The sequence below is a fragment of the Parasteatoda tepidariorum genome, chromosome 4 (assembly GCF_982258835.1).
Source record: "Parasteatoda tepidariorum strain Cologne lab strain chromosome 4, Ptep-v5.0, whole genome shotgun sequence".
In the NCBI taxonomy this organism is placed as follows: domain Eukaryota; kingdom Metazoa; phylum Arthropoda; class Arachnida; order Araneae; family Theridiidae; genus Parasteatoda; species Parasteatoda tepidariorum.
Genome location: NC_141758.1, coordinates 20,973,818 through 20,991,170, shown reverse-complemented (window position 1 = coordinate 20,991,170; position 17,353 = coordinate 20,973,818). Strand labels below are relative to the sequence as shown.

Sequence of the window (17,353 nt, the reverse complement as noted above, 5' to 3'; positions counted from 1 at the left end):
TACTTACTAACACGAATGATACTAAAATTGTAATGTTTTATGATTTGAAATATTTTAGATTAAATTTATGTTAAGTCTCAGTTTCTGAGAATTTCGTCATGATCTTATGCGAATTTGTTTGTTGGTCATATACAAATTTTCTTACTAATACATTTCGAAAAAAAAAATAATAAATTGCAATTAAGTGTTTAGTGAATATAATTGAATCCTTTTAAATCTAACCTCTCTCAAAGAGTTTATTTAATTCCAATTGTTTTGCAGAAAGAGCTCATTTTGTGATTTCTATTTTAAGGTTTGATTATCAAGTGCTGCTGCAGAACGCGACCTTCTGTCTTGTGCCCAGGGGTCGGAGACTGGGATCTTTCCGTTTCCTGGAAGCCCTTCAAGCTGGCTGTGTACCCGTTCTCCTCAGCAATGGCTGGGAACTTCCCTTCAGTGACGTCGTTGATTGGTCCAGGGCAACTGTCTGGGCAGATGAGAGGCTTCTACTACAGGTGAGGCTTTTTTTTAAATTTATTCTAAAAAATCAATTGTCATTCCTATAAAACGTGATTTTTGTAGTCAAGAAAGATTTAAAAAAAAAAGTATTAATACTCTGAATTTTAATGTTTTCGACCTTATTAAAATTGGACATCTTATCCGCTTTACTTACTAATTTTTTTTCTTCTTCTTTTAAAGCAGAAAATCATCATATCTTTTTTATTTTGTTAATAAGTACAAAGAAAAACAAAACGTAATACACAAGCTTTTGTTGAAATTTTTCTTCTTTTTTTTTATTTGTTAAAAACATTTTAATTTACCTTCAGTTTACATGCAGGAGTTATCTGCTACAAATAATAAAAGTTAAATATTAGTCTTTGTTTGATAGTTTTTAAAACAAGCAGGGGTCTGTCCAGACATTTTGTGAAAGGTCCGTTTTTGTAAAATTGTGAAAAAATTGCTCGCAATTTGTGAATATAAAATAAACGTTAAGTCGCATTCTTTCAACCAGGGTCCGCTTTTGTGAATTTCTGCAAATAGGGTCCGTTATTGCAAAACAAAACTTTTTCAAGGAGCTTTTAAATTGTAAAGACATGCAAGATTATGCTCAACACTGTAAAATTATAATTAAAAAAATTAAATTTTAAGAAATAAACAGCAATTGCAGCTACTAAATTAGCGATGCAAATTTCAAATATTAGGTATTTAGCCTATACTGCTGAACGCAGAATATTCATTTCGGAAGAATAAAGGAAGAAACGTCTGCCGGAGACAAAATTTAGTTCGTTAACGTCTGTCTTTCTTCCCCACCCCCCTTCCTGGGAAGGGTTTATTCGATTAACAAAACAATAATGAAGATAAACAAATTTGTGGGTCCGATTAAAAGAAATATCATTTTGTGAAGGGTCCGTTTTTAAGTTAAAATATTTTGTGAAGGGTCCGTTTTTATGAAAAGATATTTTGTGAAGGGTCCATTTTTATGAAAAGATATTTTGTGAAGGGTCCGTTAACGGACCCAAATTTCTTCTAATCAGACCCCTGACAAGGGACAATACAAAGTGATACTCTCCAATGGCTAGAGAAGTGATACGCATTTTTTTTTCCTATGTAAATTTAACGGCCATTGTATATACTATATATAATCGTACAAAACACGTGTGCAGTGTACGGATACACTATCCAACAGCAAAACTTGGCAAACTTCCAATCACAGAAGATCATTCTTTTATTGCTTCCGGCCGAGTAAAAACTTGATAAAACAAAACGTACTGACAAATTCTGCTAAGTTTTCTCGGGCGGATATATACGCATACCCGAGTTAACTCGGGATAATCAGGGGAACGGTTAATGTAAAGCTACTGAATAATAATAAGATAGTTCTTGTTCTTTATTTTATTTATGTTTAGCAACATATATATTTAGCAGCATTTTATTTATATTACATTATATTTACCAACATTAAATATTTTTTTTAAAAAAATGACAAGTTAGAGGGCAAAATAACGAAAAGATATCTTATCATCAGCTCACGCGATTATATCTGCAAATTAAAGTGCTTTCTAATATTGTATTAATATAGCCAAAGCAAAATATATCAATTCAATAGTGTGAGGAGCATTTAAGAAATCGAAGCGAAAATACAAAATTAAACAATGATTCACGGAAAAAAGAATATAAGACACAAAAAGTGACATAAAGCAACGTGATTAAACGTCCATTTACTTACAGATGTCTTCAAAAATGATTTAAAAATATTTTCGTAACTATATTACCAGATTACAAATCTCAGTGCTATGTGTTAAAGCGTAAATAGAGGATAGTGGGATATATTTTTTTAAGGCGCGTTCTTACTTAAGTACAGAACTCCATTTGATTTGTCTGTTATATTGGATTGGCCCGAAACAGGATTTGCGCAAGGTTATTATATATTATATTGGATAATTCAAAGATTATAATTAATAAAACTTCAAATTTTAATTATAAAATTTTAGTTTTGATGATTTTTAGAAAAAATAACATTTATTGAAAATATATTTTATTAAATATTAGATTTCAGCGACGGATTCGTCTAAATTGGATTTTGCACAAGTGTTAAAAATTATCAATTTAGATGCAAAAAATTACGTAAATAAATTAAAATTATAATTTTAACACATAATTCAATGACTTTATATATAGAATTAAATTACATTAGTTGGCAATTCATTGTTTTTCTTCAAATTTGTTAAAATTTGCTTCTATCTGTTTTGTTTTTTTAGATAAGTAAATATTACTATGGATTCTTTTAATCCTATTTATTTGAATAAATTCTGTTTTTAATAGAATAATGTTATGCATTTTTAATGGTTTATTGTATAGTATTTTATCACAGTAGTGGTATTAAAATCGAAAGAATTTAAAAAGAGCACTTAAAAAAAAGTGAAAGTAAAAAAATAGCTCTTTTTTAAAAATAGTATTTTATTGGTGCTTCGCAGAAAATATTTTGTCACTAATCATAAATTAGAAAATTCATATTTGTTTGGCACTACCTCATTTTCAAAACTTAAATACTAAAAGTATTATTAATGCCCTTAAAATATTGCCAAAGCAGTCAATTTGGCGATGTATTTTCCTTATTGCAACCCTTTTAAGAAATAAGCGAATGGGCGAAAAGGGTCTGATGTTAAGTTATTCCCTACGGACCCGTAATCTGGAAAGGAACCTCTTAATTAAGTAATCGATACCCTTCTACTATATATATACATTTGCCCCATGGCAAATTTATGACAGTCCTCTCCCATTTCTTGGCGAACCGAAATTGAATGTAAAAGGTTGGAACTCTTAAAAGCAGAATTTGTTCCTTCGTTAAATATTGTTTTTAAAAGTTAAAATTCTTTTTTTTTCTCATACTTTGTAATAAGCTTAGCTAATATAAATATATCTTGTAAATTTGTTTATTTGTTTGGCGCAGTTTAATGTTTTTTTTTCTTCTGGAAAAAGCAAACTTAGGGATGAAAGTTAATCGGAAATTATATTGGTTGATAATAAATTTTATTCGTATACAAGTAAGATAAAAAAAAATATTAAAGAAAAAAAAAATCAATATTTATTTCCTTCTTTTAAAAATCGATTCTCAAACTGTATTTTGTTTTTTCAAGGCTTTGAAAATTTAATGACGTTTTATTGAAATCTAGATCGATTGTGTTAAGGTTTGTTTGTTGGCGGTCTTGATTTTCTTTTTTATTTGTACAAAAGTTTTAAATAACTGCACTTTAAAATTTAATAATCCTTATTTTTCAGTAATACTTGTTAATTACTTTATTAAGAGCCGTGGTGGCTCAGGAGGTGTGTCCGAATCCCAGAGAAGGCTGGTCGATACGAATTCTGCACCCGGCTCGAACCGACCACAGTGCTGACGTAAAATATCCTCAGTGGTAGACGGATCATGGGGTAGAGTCCCCTTGCTGTTAGTCTAAATATGGGAGTTCCTTTGTCTTCTGGACTGGGTTCAAAATTACAAGGCTACGGAGTTGAATATTTGTAGTCGTAAACCCATAATAACTGGATGAGCTGTTCAACGACTGTTATATAATTACTTTATTTAAATTAGTATGGGTAATATCAAAACGGAAAACCAGCCTTTTAATGCTGATTATAAATTTAATTTATGCATTAACCTAGTCTTAAACTAGTTATTTTTTAGTAAATTATTATCAATTTAGAAATTATGTATTTTCGTAATTTTTTTTGTAATTTGACTGTTAATTTAATTTAAATTTACTTTAGTTATTTAGTATTGATTTCTTTGATAATTAGTTTGGTAAGTGATGTTTTTAAAGACTGTTTTGTGTAAAATTAAAATGTTAAGAAAGTTTAATCAAATGTGAAGTGTCCGAAAGGCAATTATTTTGTTTGTATATATAAACTCAGCTTACCTAAATTTTAGTATTTGAAGAGTTATTAACGGCATTTTTTTTTTTTTTTTTGTCCAGTATTTTTCAAGAGTGAATTCAGTGAATTTTTTTTAACGGTAATGTAAACTGTTCGCATCATAGATTCGTCATCATGGTGTAATCATGGAAATCACGCCTGCAAAAAAGGCTTCCAAACTTTACTTGTCCATTGTTACTTGCCAAATGCACTTGAAACCTTTTTTCACTCCAAACACACGCGCACTCAAATATCCTTTAGTGTCTTTCGTTATTGTGATCTTTAAACTTTGCTCTAAACTTTAAAGTTTAGTTAAATAGAACTTATAAGAAAATTCGCTAATTTTTTCAATGAATGTAGTTTAAAAGCCTTTTGTCACCTTCTTCAAATATGCTTTTATCCCTAAAAACAAGACGTGATCAAAATTGCGACGTACGTTGCAGAAAGTGGCATAGAACAATTTATGCCCAAGTAGCAAAAAATAATAATAAATAAATAAATGATATAAAATTAAAATTACAAAAAATGGACACTTTTCGCAATTTTTGTTTCGCTAAATATACATAAATTTTAATATTTAATTAAAGTTCGCTTTTTCCTCCAAATTTAGTTTGCAAAATAAAATCATTCGTCTTTCAAAAGTACGGTATTAATTTAACTAGTGAGAGTTGTTAGTTTATTTTTTTATAATTTTCGCAGAACATTTACAATTATCAAAAAAAAAAAAAAAAAAAAAAATCAAAATCAAAATCTTCCGGCGATATTGCTTCTGGATTTTTATGTTACAATACTTAGATTTTCAGATTTTTTTTCAAATCTATTTGTTTTACAATACAATTAGATATTCAATTTGATGACGAATGTAAGTTATATTAAAACACAGTAATGTTGTCCTCATTTTAAACAGGGCTTTTTTTTTCCTTATTAGTTTTCCAGCTTTCTCCCACTTTTGTCATCTTCAAAAATAAATAGATCATCGAGGGTTCTTTGCCTAAGGTCGCTTATTGATTCCCTAATTAAGCTTCTTTACTGTATTCCCACACCTCAGGGATTCAAGAAAAACACTCGTCACTCCTTTTGGCATCCTTTTGTTGTTAGGAATTGGCGACATTTGGAAGGGTGCCAACTGCAGGAAGGTGGCGAAGAACCCCTCCTCCACACCAAAAATACCTTTTTTTTTTCGTTTAAATGAAAGTGGGTGGAATTATTTGCGGTGAACTTTTTATTGCTTTGGCTCATTTTTTTTCTTTGCTGCTGTCGATAGAGTTGGCTTTCTCAGTGTAAAGAGGGTTATTGGAGTTTCTTCTTTCTGTGCCTTATATCTTTGTGATAGTTAACCCTCTTTCATTTTATTTTCAATACAAGATTTATTATTTTTTTTTCTATGCGTTATTTTCTTTGGCGTCAGTTTGAATAGTAGTTTGGGTGGTACTAAGACTAAGTCATGTTACCACCACCACTTCTTCAGATAAGTCATTTAACCCTTTGACGCAGAGTTTTTGTTCACATTTTTTTCCTTCATTATTTTGCTATAATTTAGGTCAAAATAAGTGAAAAATATTACATTTTTGCATTTTAATAAATTATGGTTATGAGTAGAGCCCGGAAGTTCAGGCAAAATGCCATGAATGCCTTTTTCTGCCTTTTTTAAACGTTTTCTTCTGAAAATGCCTTTTTCTTTCCTTTTGTTCATAAATGCCTATTTCTGTCCAATTTAAAATTTTTCTGCAAAGTTTTTTGTACTTTTGACAGAGCATAAACGCAAAATGAAGAAATTTTGATGTACAGAAATGGTTGACTGTCATCCGACGTATTGTAATGCATTTATAGAGATTAGGACTTTATTCCTTTTGTCTTATTAATATTTCCTCTCCGTCTCTTCGTGGCGTCAGAAAACGTGGCGTCACCTTCGCCCGATGCGCTTTGCAAGGAGAGAGAGAAAGGGAGTGAAAAGATTGGAGTTAATTTTACTTACAGTCAATAGGAGTTATTTTTACTTACAACCAATAGAATTTATTCTTACTTACGGCCCATATAGCCTGCACCATCGAATAACTCGTATGCTCTTTTATCTACAAAACGAATTCACCAAGCTGGTTGAGCACATTGTAACAGGAGCACGAAAAAGTTTTCTAGTACTAGTTATTTCAAAAATGCCTAAAGTAAAAGCCTGCACAAGCAAAGAAACTGGACAGTTTTGTGAAAGAGTTTGGGTCGGATGTGTTTACTACTGATGGGAGCATTCTGTTTTGTAAGGCATGCGAGAAGTCAGTAAATTTTGAGAAGAGGTATTTTATATCTCAGCACTTGGAGACATCTAAGCATAAAACAGCAAAAGATAAAAAAGATGGGAAAACACCGACTCTGATTCCCACCTGTTTTCAATTATCTTCTCGCAAATCGGAATTTGCAATGGATTTATGCAGATCATTTGTAGATGCCGACATTCCGCTGTGGAAACTTGAAAATAAAAGCATACGAGCTTTTTTGCAAAAATATACGAATCAAAGTGTGCCCTGTGAATCAACTTTAAGGAAAACTTATTTAGATGACTGTTACACCGAAGTTCTTAAAACTATTCAAAATGAAATCGGAACGAAAAACATATGGCTATCTATAGATGAAACGACAGATGTAACTGGAGGATATGTTGTAAATGTTATTGTTGGTGTTATGGACCCATTTGAAAAACATAAAATCTTTTTGCTGACATCTGAACAGTTGCAAAAGACTAACAGTACTTAAATTGCACAGTTGTTCACTAATGCACTGGCTTTACTTTGGCCAAATGGTACAGAGCATGAAAGAGTGCTATTATTTCTTACAGATGCCTACATGAAAAAGCTGGAAATGATGCCTTAAAAGTTTTATTTCCTAATATGATCCATCCAACGTGCCTTGCTCATGCATTTCACAGGATAGCAGAGGAAGTAAGAGGTCTCTATCCTGAGGTAAACTTGCTTGTTTCTAGTGTGAAAAAAGTATTTGTGAAGGCCCCTTCAAGAGTTCAAGTGTTCAAAGAAATTGCACCAGACATTCAATTACCTTCTAAACCGATCCTTACGAGATGGGGAACATGGATTTCAGCAGTCTCATACTACTGCACAAATTTTGAGGAAGTTACTCGAGTCCTTACCAGCTTTTCGGATGAAGAGGCAATATCCATAAGAAAAAGTAAAAATCTGCTTAGCAGTTCTAAAATAAAAAATGAACTGACTTTCATTTCAACTTATTTTGGGAAGCTCCCTGGAGCTATTGAACACATGGAAAAAAGAAATATGTCTTTGTGCTTTGTCCAAGTCACTAAATATTTTCGACAATACTATTGAAGAACTAATGTCTGTGCCTGGACCAGCTGGTGACAGAATAAGGAAGAAATGTGAGAACGTCATCTCTGCAAATACAGACTTTGAATGCATCAAGGACATTGCAAAAGTACTTTCTGGTGATACTACAGTTGAACTTACCATATCTCCTACCATGGCAAGTTGTTTTAGGTACACGCCCATAACCTCTGTCGAAGTAGAAAGATCCTTCTCTTTGTTTAAAACTATATTGACTGATAGGAGACAAAATTTCTCTTTTGAAAATTTTAAAAAGCATCTAGTTGTGATCAGAATAAACCAATCATCAGAATAAATCTGCATACAATATTATTGTAAGTATGAGTTTTCAATTTTTATTTCGCATCTACGCAGTTGAGGTTTTTTTTTGTGCAATTATGTCCACTTCTTTGGTACTATTGCTACGACAGCCGAGTGAAATGAATATGTAGGTATACCGGATACTTCTAGCAACTTTTTTTATACCTTGGATACCTATATGGGCTTTTAGGCATTACCAACTACCATTTTGCTCCAATTTAAAGTGCCTTTTTTAAGTGCCTATTTCAAGCTTTTTAAATGCCTTTTTGCCTGCCTATTTTTGCATTTTTTATTGCCTGAAATTCCGGGCTTTAGTTATGAGATACAGCATAAAACACGTCTGTCTTTTTCTGATCTAAAGGAAAAATCTTCCAAACACAAAACAATGATTTTTCAAATCTGCACTTAGAAAAAATTCTTATTCATTTAGATCTAAGAGAAACAGTTATTCTAGAAAAAATTCTTATTCATTTAGATCTAAGAGAAACAGTTATTCTAGAAAAAATTCTTATTCATTTAGATCTAAGAGAAACAGTTATTCTAGAAAAAATTCTTATTCGTTTAGATCTAAGAGAAACAGTTATTCTAGAAAAAATTCTTATTCATTTAGATCTAAGAGAAACAGTTATTGTAGAAAAAATTCTTATTCATTTAGATCTAAGAGAAACAGTTATTCTAGAAAAAATTCTTATTCATTTAGATCTAAGAGAAACAGTTATTCTTGAAAAAATTCTTATTCATTTAGATCTAAGAGAAACAGTTATTTATCTTTAAAATTTCTTTAATTTATAAAATCAATTATTAATAAATTTTTTGAATATGAATGAAAAGAAAGTCCAAATACATTTTTTTGGATTTTATATTTTAGTACAAATATAGTTCCAGTAATCTAATAGATTATTTTAGAAACTATTAGAGTGCTTTTATAATTGAAAAAAATACCTAACTATGTATTTTACTTGTAATTAGAGCATCAAAAAATCTATTTTTGGTTTTGGAATTAAATTTTGCACTTAGGTAATTCAAACTTAAATGGTCTAAATGTAAGGATATTTATATTTATAATTAATTTTTTTAATTAATTATAAATATGAAATAATACCTAACTATGTATATCCGTATATATATACTAACTATGCATAACTACGTATACCTAACTTAGGTATGAAAAAATACATAACTATGTATTCTACTTGTAAATAGAGCATCAAAAAATCTATTTTTGGTTTTATTATAAATTTTTAGAATTAAATTTTCACTTTGACTATTCAAACTTAAATGAACTAAATGTAAGGATATTCATATTTATAATTAATATTCTTTAATTTGAAAACATTACGTATAAAGTTCTAATTAATCAGCTAATGTTGCTTTAAAATTAAGCCTATTGACCGCAAAATGAAACTATTCATACTACCAGAACTGAATAACCTTAATTAAGTTAATTAATGGAGTTTGTAAATCAAACAGGAATTGATACGGCAAACATGCATTAAACGAACGTAAACCTTTTAAAATGCTTTTTAACAAAATTAATTTGAAAACTGTAATTTGATTAGAGACCATTATCTCTGGACTGCCCCAGGACTTTAGAGAACGGTAAATAAATGTATAGTTAATACCAGACATAGCATTCAGTATCTGAATTATTCAAATTAATATACTTTACCGAATAATACTACATATTGCAGTACTGAGGAAAGTTTAATGGTAGATTGGTAAGTTGGAATTTAATCAATTCTTGTAATTAGTCAGAGAGTTTTGATCTTTATTATTATCATTACTAATATCTGACCAAACGGGGTCTAATCGAATAATAGAAATACAATGTGGAATCATACCATTATGAAATTAAATAAATTATCTTAAGAAACTGAAACGGTTGGAAATTGCTTGATTAAAAACTTTATTTGTTTCACAAATATACGAATTGGAAATAACAGTCTACGTGTTCAAGCGCTTGAAAACAGGAGCTCATTTTCAAGACCTACCAGACGGGAATGAGAAGAAACAAAAAAAAAAAACGAAAAATAGAAAACTAAAGGTGAGATACAAAACTAGAAAAACCACAGTAGTCGAGAGAGAGAAAAGATTAAGCAGAACAAGAAATACCATAGTGGAAGAGAGGGGCAAACCAAGGTAAAATGCATTTCCACTCGCTATATAGAGTGGTTGAAGAACAATGATGTTTTTAATCAATTGTTTGCTATTTGTTTTGATACCTGGTCAGAAAAATTATTTAAAACCATGTTTTTCAAAATTACTTGATTAAAAACTTCATTCGCTTCAAAATACAAATTGGAAATAACAGTCGATGTGTTTCAAGTGCTCAAAAATCGGCACCCATTTTCAAGATAGTTATTGATAATTTAATTATTGAATTTATGACCATTATAAAGTTTAAAGAAATTGAAGCGGTAAGATATTACTTGATGAAAGACTTAATTGGATTCAAAAGTATACAAATTTGAAATAACAGTCAACATGTTTCAAGCTGCCAAAAATAAACGCGTATTTTTCAAGACTTGCCAGACTTGGAGCACGAAGAAACAAAAGAATTTTGAAAATATGAAACGTTAAATTGCCAACGAAAAATGGAAAAATAAAGATGAAAAAAAATAAATAAACTGGAATAACCACAGTAGCGGAGGGAGAAAAAAAGGTTGAAAAACAGAATTTGAAAAAAAAAAAAAAAAAAAAAAAACTACATTTAGCGAATGGGGCAAATCAAGGTAAAATGCATTTTCATGTACTGTGGTGAGGAACTAATATCTTTAACAAGGGAATCAGCATTCATATGAATAGAACAAGATTCTAGGGTATCAAGATAAGTTAATGTGACTGAGGCGAAAATAATTTTGGCATTATTGAAGTGAATCCTAGATTCCAACAATGTGCAGCGATTGATGATTTTTTGTATTTTTGATAACAGACATATCTATCATGTTACTTTAGTCTAAATTTTAAAGCGCGTTTAGTTTACCCCATATAGCTTAAGTCGCATGGACAAGGAGTGTAGTAAATGTACCAGGGGTTATCAAAACTAATAGGATCTTTAAGAGACTTAAATTATAACCTTTGTTTCTTATATTTTACGCCTGGCGAGTCTTAGAAAAGGCGTCTATTTTTGAGCGCTTGAAACATGCCGACTGTTATTTCCAATTTGTATATTTTTGAAGAGAATGAAGTTCTTAATGAAGTAATATCAAACCATTATGCTTATTCTTCCCAAAACAAAACAACAATGTAAATCTCTCCCAGGGAGCTAATGAGAGTTAATTTTCCTTAGAGTTGGATATGTATGCCCATTCAGTTTGGTTTTCTTTTATAATAAAACCTATTATAGCTTTTATATGCACATTTTTAACAGCATTAAACGTGTAAAATATTCCTTTTCGATGTCATTTTAATTCTTGTGCTTTTGGAAAAGTAAACCTTTAGTGTAATAGCATGTTAAATATGCTTTGTACAGTGCATCGAAAAATAAACGGACCACCCTGATTAACTTTTGATTTAATAATCGGATCTTCACGTTCTAGGACTCAATCTTAATGGTTTGAGGGGACGACAACCTCAAGTATGCTTATTAATTTTTGCAGAAGATTTTTTAAGTTACGTAATCAGAAATAAAAATGTGCTTTCTCTGCATGAACATACTTTCTTTCAATGGATTCTGATTTCTGACCTCCAAAATCAGGGGTCTGTTTAGAAGAAATTTGGGTCCGTTAACGGACCCTTCACAAAATATCTTTTCATGAAAACGGAATCTTCACAAAATATTTTAACTTAAAAACGGACCCTTCACAAAATGATTTTCTTTTAATCGGACCCTTCACAAATTTTTTTATCTTCATTATTATTTTGTTAATCGAATAAACCCTTTCCAGGGCAGAAAACAAGAAAGATGGATGTAAACAAATTAAGTTTTGTTTTCGGCAGACGATTCTTCCATTATTCGTCCGAAATGAATATTCTGCGTTCAGCAGTATAGGCTAAATGCGAAATATTTGCAGGTTGCATCTCTAATTTAGAAGCAGCAATTGCTGTTTATATTTGAAAATTTAATTTTTTAATTATAAATTTTACAGTGTTGAGCATAATCTTGTATGTCTTTACAATTTAAAAACTCCTTGAAAAAGTTTTTCTTTGCAATAACGGACCCTATTTGCACAAATTCATAAAAACGGACCCTGGCTGAAAGAATGTGGGTAATTTTTTCACAATTTCACGAAAAACAGACCTTTCACAAAATGTCTGGACAGACCCCTGAAAATATAGAAGACAATCTGGGAAATATTGTCCCTATGAATTTACTTTTTGTATGTTTCACCATTTTTCCAGATGTTTTTAACGCGACCATAAAATTAGTTTATCCAAATATAATACCATACAAAAATTTTAGTAAATATATATTTTATTATTTTATTTAATAATAGTCAAACAGTTTTAAATTGTAAAATGTATTTAATTTTTTACGTAATTTTAAAAAACGCAATCTTAAATGGCAAAATACAAAATTGAATCGAAATTAATCGAATTGTTACTAATAAATCAATTTTTTTTTTTTTAAAAATGCATTTTAAAATTCAACTTCATAGGAACTATTCGACCGAGTTCACTCCAATTTTGTCTTTTGTTATGTAAAATTCCGTTCTTTAAAATTATGTTAAAACTTACCGTACAGTTAAAAAAAAATGTCTATTGTTATTAAATAAAATAATAAAAAATGACAAATATTTACTAAAAGTTATTTTTTTGCGTGGAATTATCTTTGGATAAACAAATTATATGTTTGTTAAAAAAAAGTTCTCGGAATGTGGAGGACCATATTTCCCTGTTTGCAGATTCTCCCCTTTAGAGGTCAGTAATCCGAATCCATCGAAAAAGAATTATGTTTATTCAGAGAAAGTACACTTCTGTGTCTGATTTCGTAGCTTAAAATATCGTGTGCACTAATTAAGTAGCATATTAGAGGTCACAATTTAAAGCCGGTAAGAATCAGACTTAGAACGTGAAGATCCGATTATTAGATCAAAAGTTATTCAGGTTGGTCCGTCCTTTATTTTGCGCACTGTACATAAATGCAATCCGTCTGAATAATGCTTTTTCGTATAGTTTGCTGGCCAATATACAAATACAATATTCAATACAATAATATACAATATACCTTAGTGCAAATATACTATAGTAATATTAAAAAAGGCAAGGAACAAAACTTATAACATATTTTAAAGGTTTCATAAGTGACAAAATGCTATGAAATAGTATTTTGCTGAAGCCTAGTTAGATTAAATAACCAAATTATTATTTGTTTATTTTAATTAGTTCTTCGTAGAAATAATGATTTTAAGATACACAAAAATTCAACAACAGTTTACATGCAAATGATATACCCTTGAAAACTAAATTTAGAACAAAAACTCCCTAATGCCCGAATATTTATTGTTAAATTATATGAAGGCAATTATTATAATTAAACAACTCTTGCTTAAAACGTTCTATAAAAGTTTGACGTCAACACACAAGTAAACAAGTGATTCCATAAAGAACCCTCTCTCTTCGTTCTTAATCAAGATAAAAGGGATAGTGCTGCATGTTCTTTTAAGTTGCTTCTGTAGTCGAACTGTCCCCTTGGAAGAGCATAAAATATCTGAAATGAGTCCTTTTTTAGTAAACCTAAAAGCCTTTTAATGGTTCTTTCTATCACTGGAGAGACACTTTCTTAAGACTTCCTTTTATCATTGTATCAAAACCAACGTTTGCTGTTAGCAAGGAACAAATTTCATTTTTTAAATTTTATGTTCTATGCATATGCTCTAGAATTGATCTAAAAAATAATTTTGAAAAAATTGTGATTTTTATTTTATTTATTAGTTTATAAACTGTGCAGAGTTTTATTTTATAATCTATTCTATAAACCCTGACTATGTTCAACTCCGTGGTTTTGTAATTTTGAGCCAAATCCAGGAGACGAGGGAACTCCTGGATTAAGCTTTAGGACAAACTAGACTTCATAGGGGACGATTTTATGTAACTAACCCGCATTTGGTTTATATGGAGAGGGATACCACGAAAGCCTACCATGATTAGGCCGAGGCAAAGGGTTTTTAATCCATGATCTGTCTACCCCTGAGGTTATTTTACGACAGTACTGTGGTCGGTGCGAGCCGAGAGAAGCATTCGTCTCAAACGGCCACCGCTGGGGATTCGAACCTAAGTTACCTAATAAGCTCAGACCACCGCGGCTCATACATGACCTATAGATTATATATGGAGTTGTATAACAGTTCATATGTGAGTTGACTTAAATGTTACATATAGAGTCGAAATTGTCCGTGTAGCGCTCTTTATATTTTATAGCCCTAAACTATCAACTGTAACTCTTAATTATTACTTTTTTCGTTGGCATTATCTAATGGCGCAAAATTCAAAACTTGTTAAACAATTATATCGATGTTTCCCAGGTAAGAAGATGTTTTAACAATTCCATGTCTATGTCATGTAACTTCCCCGATCTATAATAGCCGTGTAGGAAAAAAAAGCCAAAATTTCTTGAAATGGAACAACAGATACTTAAGACCAATCACTAGAAATTTATAAAATTTAAATATTGCATAATATTATGAAATTTTCTGCACTTCTAGAAATTTAACTTATAAACTTAAAACATCTTAAATTACCTTGTCTTTTTATGTTAATGGTTGAGGGCATAATTAATTATTAGAATGTTGAAAGTTCTTTTTTCTGTTATTAAAGAGTCTTCTCTAAAACAACTTTACTTTTGTAGATTCCAGCAGGTTTTTTGTTAGCATTTAGTTCTGTATAATTTATGTTTATGAAATAAAATAAATTATGCATTTATAACTAATTATAAATGATTGTGTAAAGTTTTGTAAATATATACACAAGTGTTTTTCCCCCCCAAGACATTTTCTTCTTGACATATTTAGCACTTAAAAAATTTATATAACGAAACTAAAATCTTATATTTTACTTTAAACACTACCTGCAATTTGCTTAAAATAATGAATAATATATAATTATATAATAAAGAATAATTATATTCTTATCAATTCTTAAATGCAATTTTTCTTGATAATATTTGACCGAAAATTTTTGGCGGTTTTACCCATGGATAAAGCCATCCAAAACTTGCCGATCTTGTTTCCTATATTTGCCAATTTCAATAATTTTCGTAATAAATTTGTATTGAATAGAGCAATTGAAATAAAGTCTCAGCATAAGTCAAAGTTATTGCTTATTTTCGAACTTTTTTTGAGTTTGTCAAATACAAACAGGCTCAAATCAGAATACTATGGTATATTGATTCTTTATATGTATGTAACTTTTTTTGAGTTTGTCAAATACAAACAGGCTCAAATCAGAATACTATGGTATATTGATTCTTTATATGTATGTTTGCCTTGACTTTTTTTCCTTGGATATTTTTCCAGGTTCCGGACATGATCCGTTCCATTCCGCCCACGAAAGTTCACTCATTTCGTCAACAAACACAAGTCCTTTGGGACAACTACTTCTCATCTGTGGACAAGATAGTCAGCACAACATTCGAGGTGAGTCCATTTTCTTTTTCTCTAATACGAGATTTACTTGAAACTATATTTTTTAAACCTTTTTTCTTCTTTATTTGCGTGTCTGAAGAGGTGACATTTATCGGGTTGTTAGATAATATACTAACGAGGAAAAAATTGACAAAAAAGAAATGACACTTACTGGCGGTGTTTTTTTTTTTTTTTTTTTTTTTTTTTTTTTTTTTTTTTTTTTAAACCTGAATTTAATTTTTCGTTAAAAAATTTTGATGTCCAGTTTTTTCTCGTTTTCAAGGTTGCTGTCGAACGTTGATGAGCTTCTTATTCCTGACATAGCTCAAAATACGTGTTTAAAAAAATTTATAAGCGTTCAAGAAAATGGACACATCTTAAACACACGTGTTTAAAACAATAGATACAACTCAAAATACGTGTATTAAAAAAATGGACAAAGCTAATAATGCGTGTTTAAAAAAAATGGACACCTCTCAAAATGAGTGTTTAAGAAAATGGACACAACTAAAAAATACATGTTTAAGAAAATGGATGTAGCTCAAAATGCGTGTTTAAGAACAGCTGGACACGCTACTAGACACAAGCTATTAAACAAAAAGAATACAGCATTTGATTCCGAACTTCTATTCTTTGTGTAAAGAATAAACCAATTTTTCCAAATAAATTCGTAATGTGATGTGTTCATTTGCATAAATCGCAATCGCTTGGTATGTTTTGCGTTTTTGTATGATAAACTATTACTTGATAGCGATTTTTTTCTAAAATATTGTTTTTTACTCGTTTTTTAAATTCTATTTTAGTGTTCATAGCTATAGACAGAATAAGTTGCCAAGTCACTTTTATAGAAATCTATCGTGGAGCACTAACGTTATTTTTTCAATTGCATGCCAGTATTATAATCTATTAAATAATATCCTTTTCTAAATTGAAAAATCCTTATAATACAAGTAAATTAATTTTACTTGTAAAGCTAGTTCAATTAAAATGAGTTTCATTTTGAATCGGTAAATATGGTACAAATCGTTTGAAATAATTCATTTTTATACATTCATCGTTATGATTGTTCTTTTCGAATCTTTATTATCTTCTCACTTCACTTCACTTCATCTATTCACAACTCCATCTTTAAGAGCTTTCACATCAGAAATGCCTTATTTACAATTCATTGAATTTAGTTTTCTTCTGTCTGGGTTGGCTTCCAACATAATGCGTCTGAATTTAAATTAGATAATTTTGCAAAAGAGCTTGAACTTTCTCCAAAAATGGTTAAGTTCCATGATAAAATTCTCTGCAAAAGATTATTTGTTCGATTTTCAAGTAAACCCCGTCGCTGGGATATATTGACACATCAGTCTTGAAAACGCATTATTCGAAATTCGACTCAAGTAATGTTTGCAGAATCGTTGATTATAAAAGATAAGATTGTAAAATTCTGTAGAACAGATAGTTTCGCTTTGTCCGATTGGTGCTATCGTATCGAAATTGAGAACGGGTTAATTGGAAATTAACACTATCGAGAGATACCCTGCTTTGCTAAGATGCTAGGTGTAATTTAATTTAAATCATTGTATATGATTAGATGCTTTTAGAAATATGAGCTTTAATATTGAATTCAGTTATTTATCATTTAATAATTGATGCTTATTTATGTTCCGGTTTAACGTTTTGCGTATTGGGGGCCGCTCAAATATTTAGTAGGCATATTTTTCGGCTATGTTATTCCACTACCCCCCCCCCCCTTCTCAACGAAAATAA

The 17,353-nt window shown here is 30.2% G+C and overlaps 1 protein-coding gene across 1 annotated transcript in view; it reads left to right on the top strand.

The window, feature by feature from the left end:
* The window catches only part of ttv (exostosin glycosyltransferase 1 ttv), a 261,890-nt gene that overhangs the window by 170,848 nt on the left and 73,689 nt on the right, over positions 1 to 17,353 (top strand). Inside the window, exons 2-3 of the mRNA XM_016066575.5 lie at positions 293 to 494; positions 15,488 to 15,607. Of these exons, the coding sequence (XP_015922061.1) occupies positions 293 to 494; positions 15,488 to 15,607 (322 nt within the window). The remainder of the gene's footprint in view (positions 1 to 292; positions 495 to 15,487; positions 15,608 to 17,353) is intronic.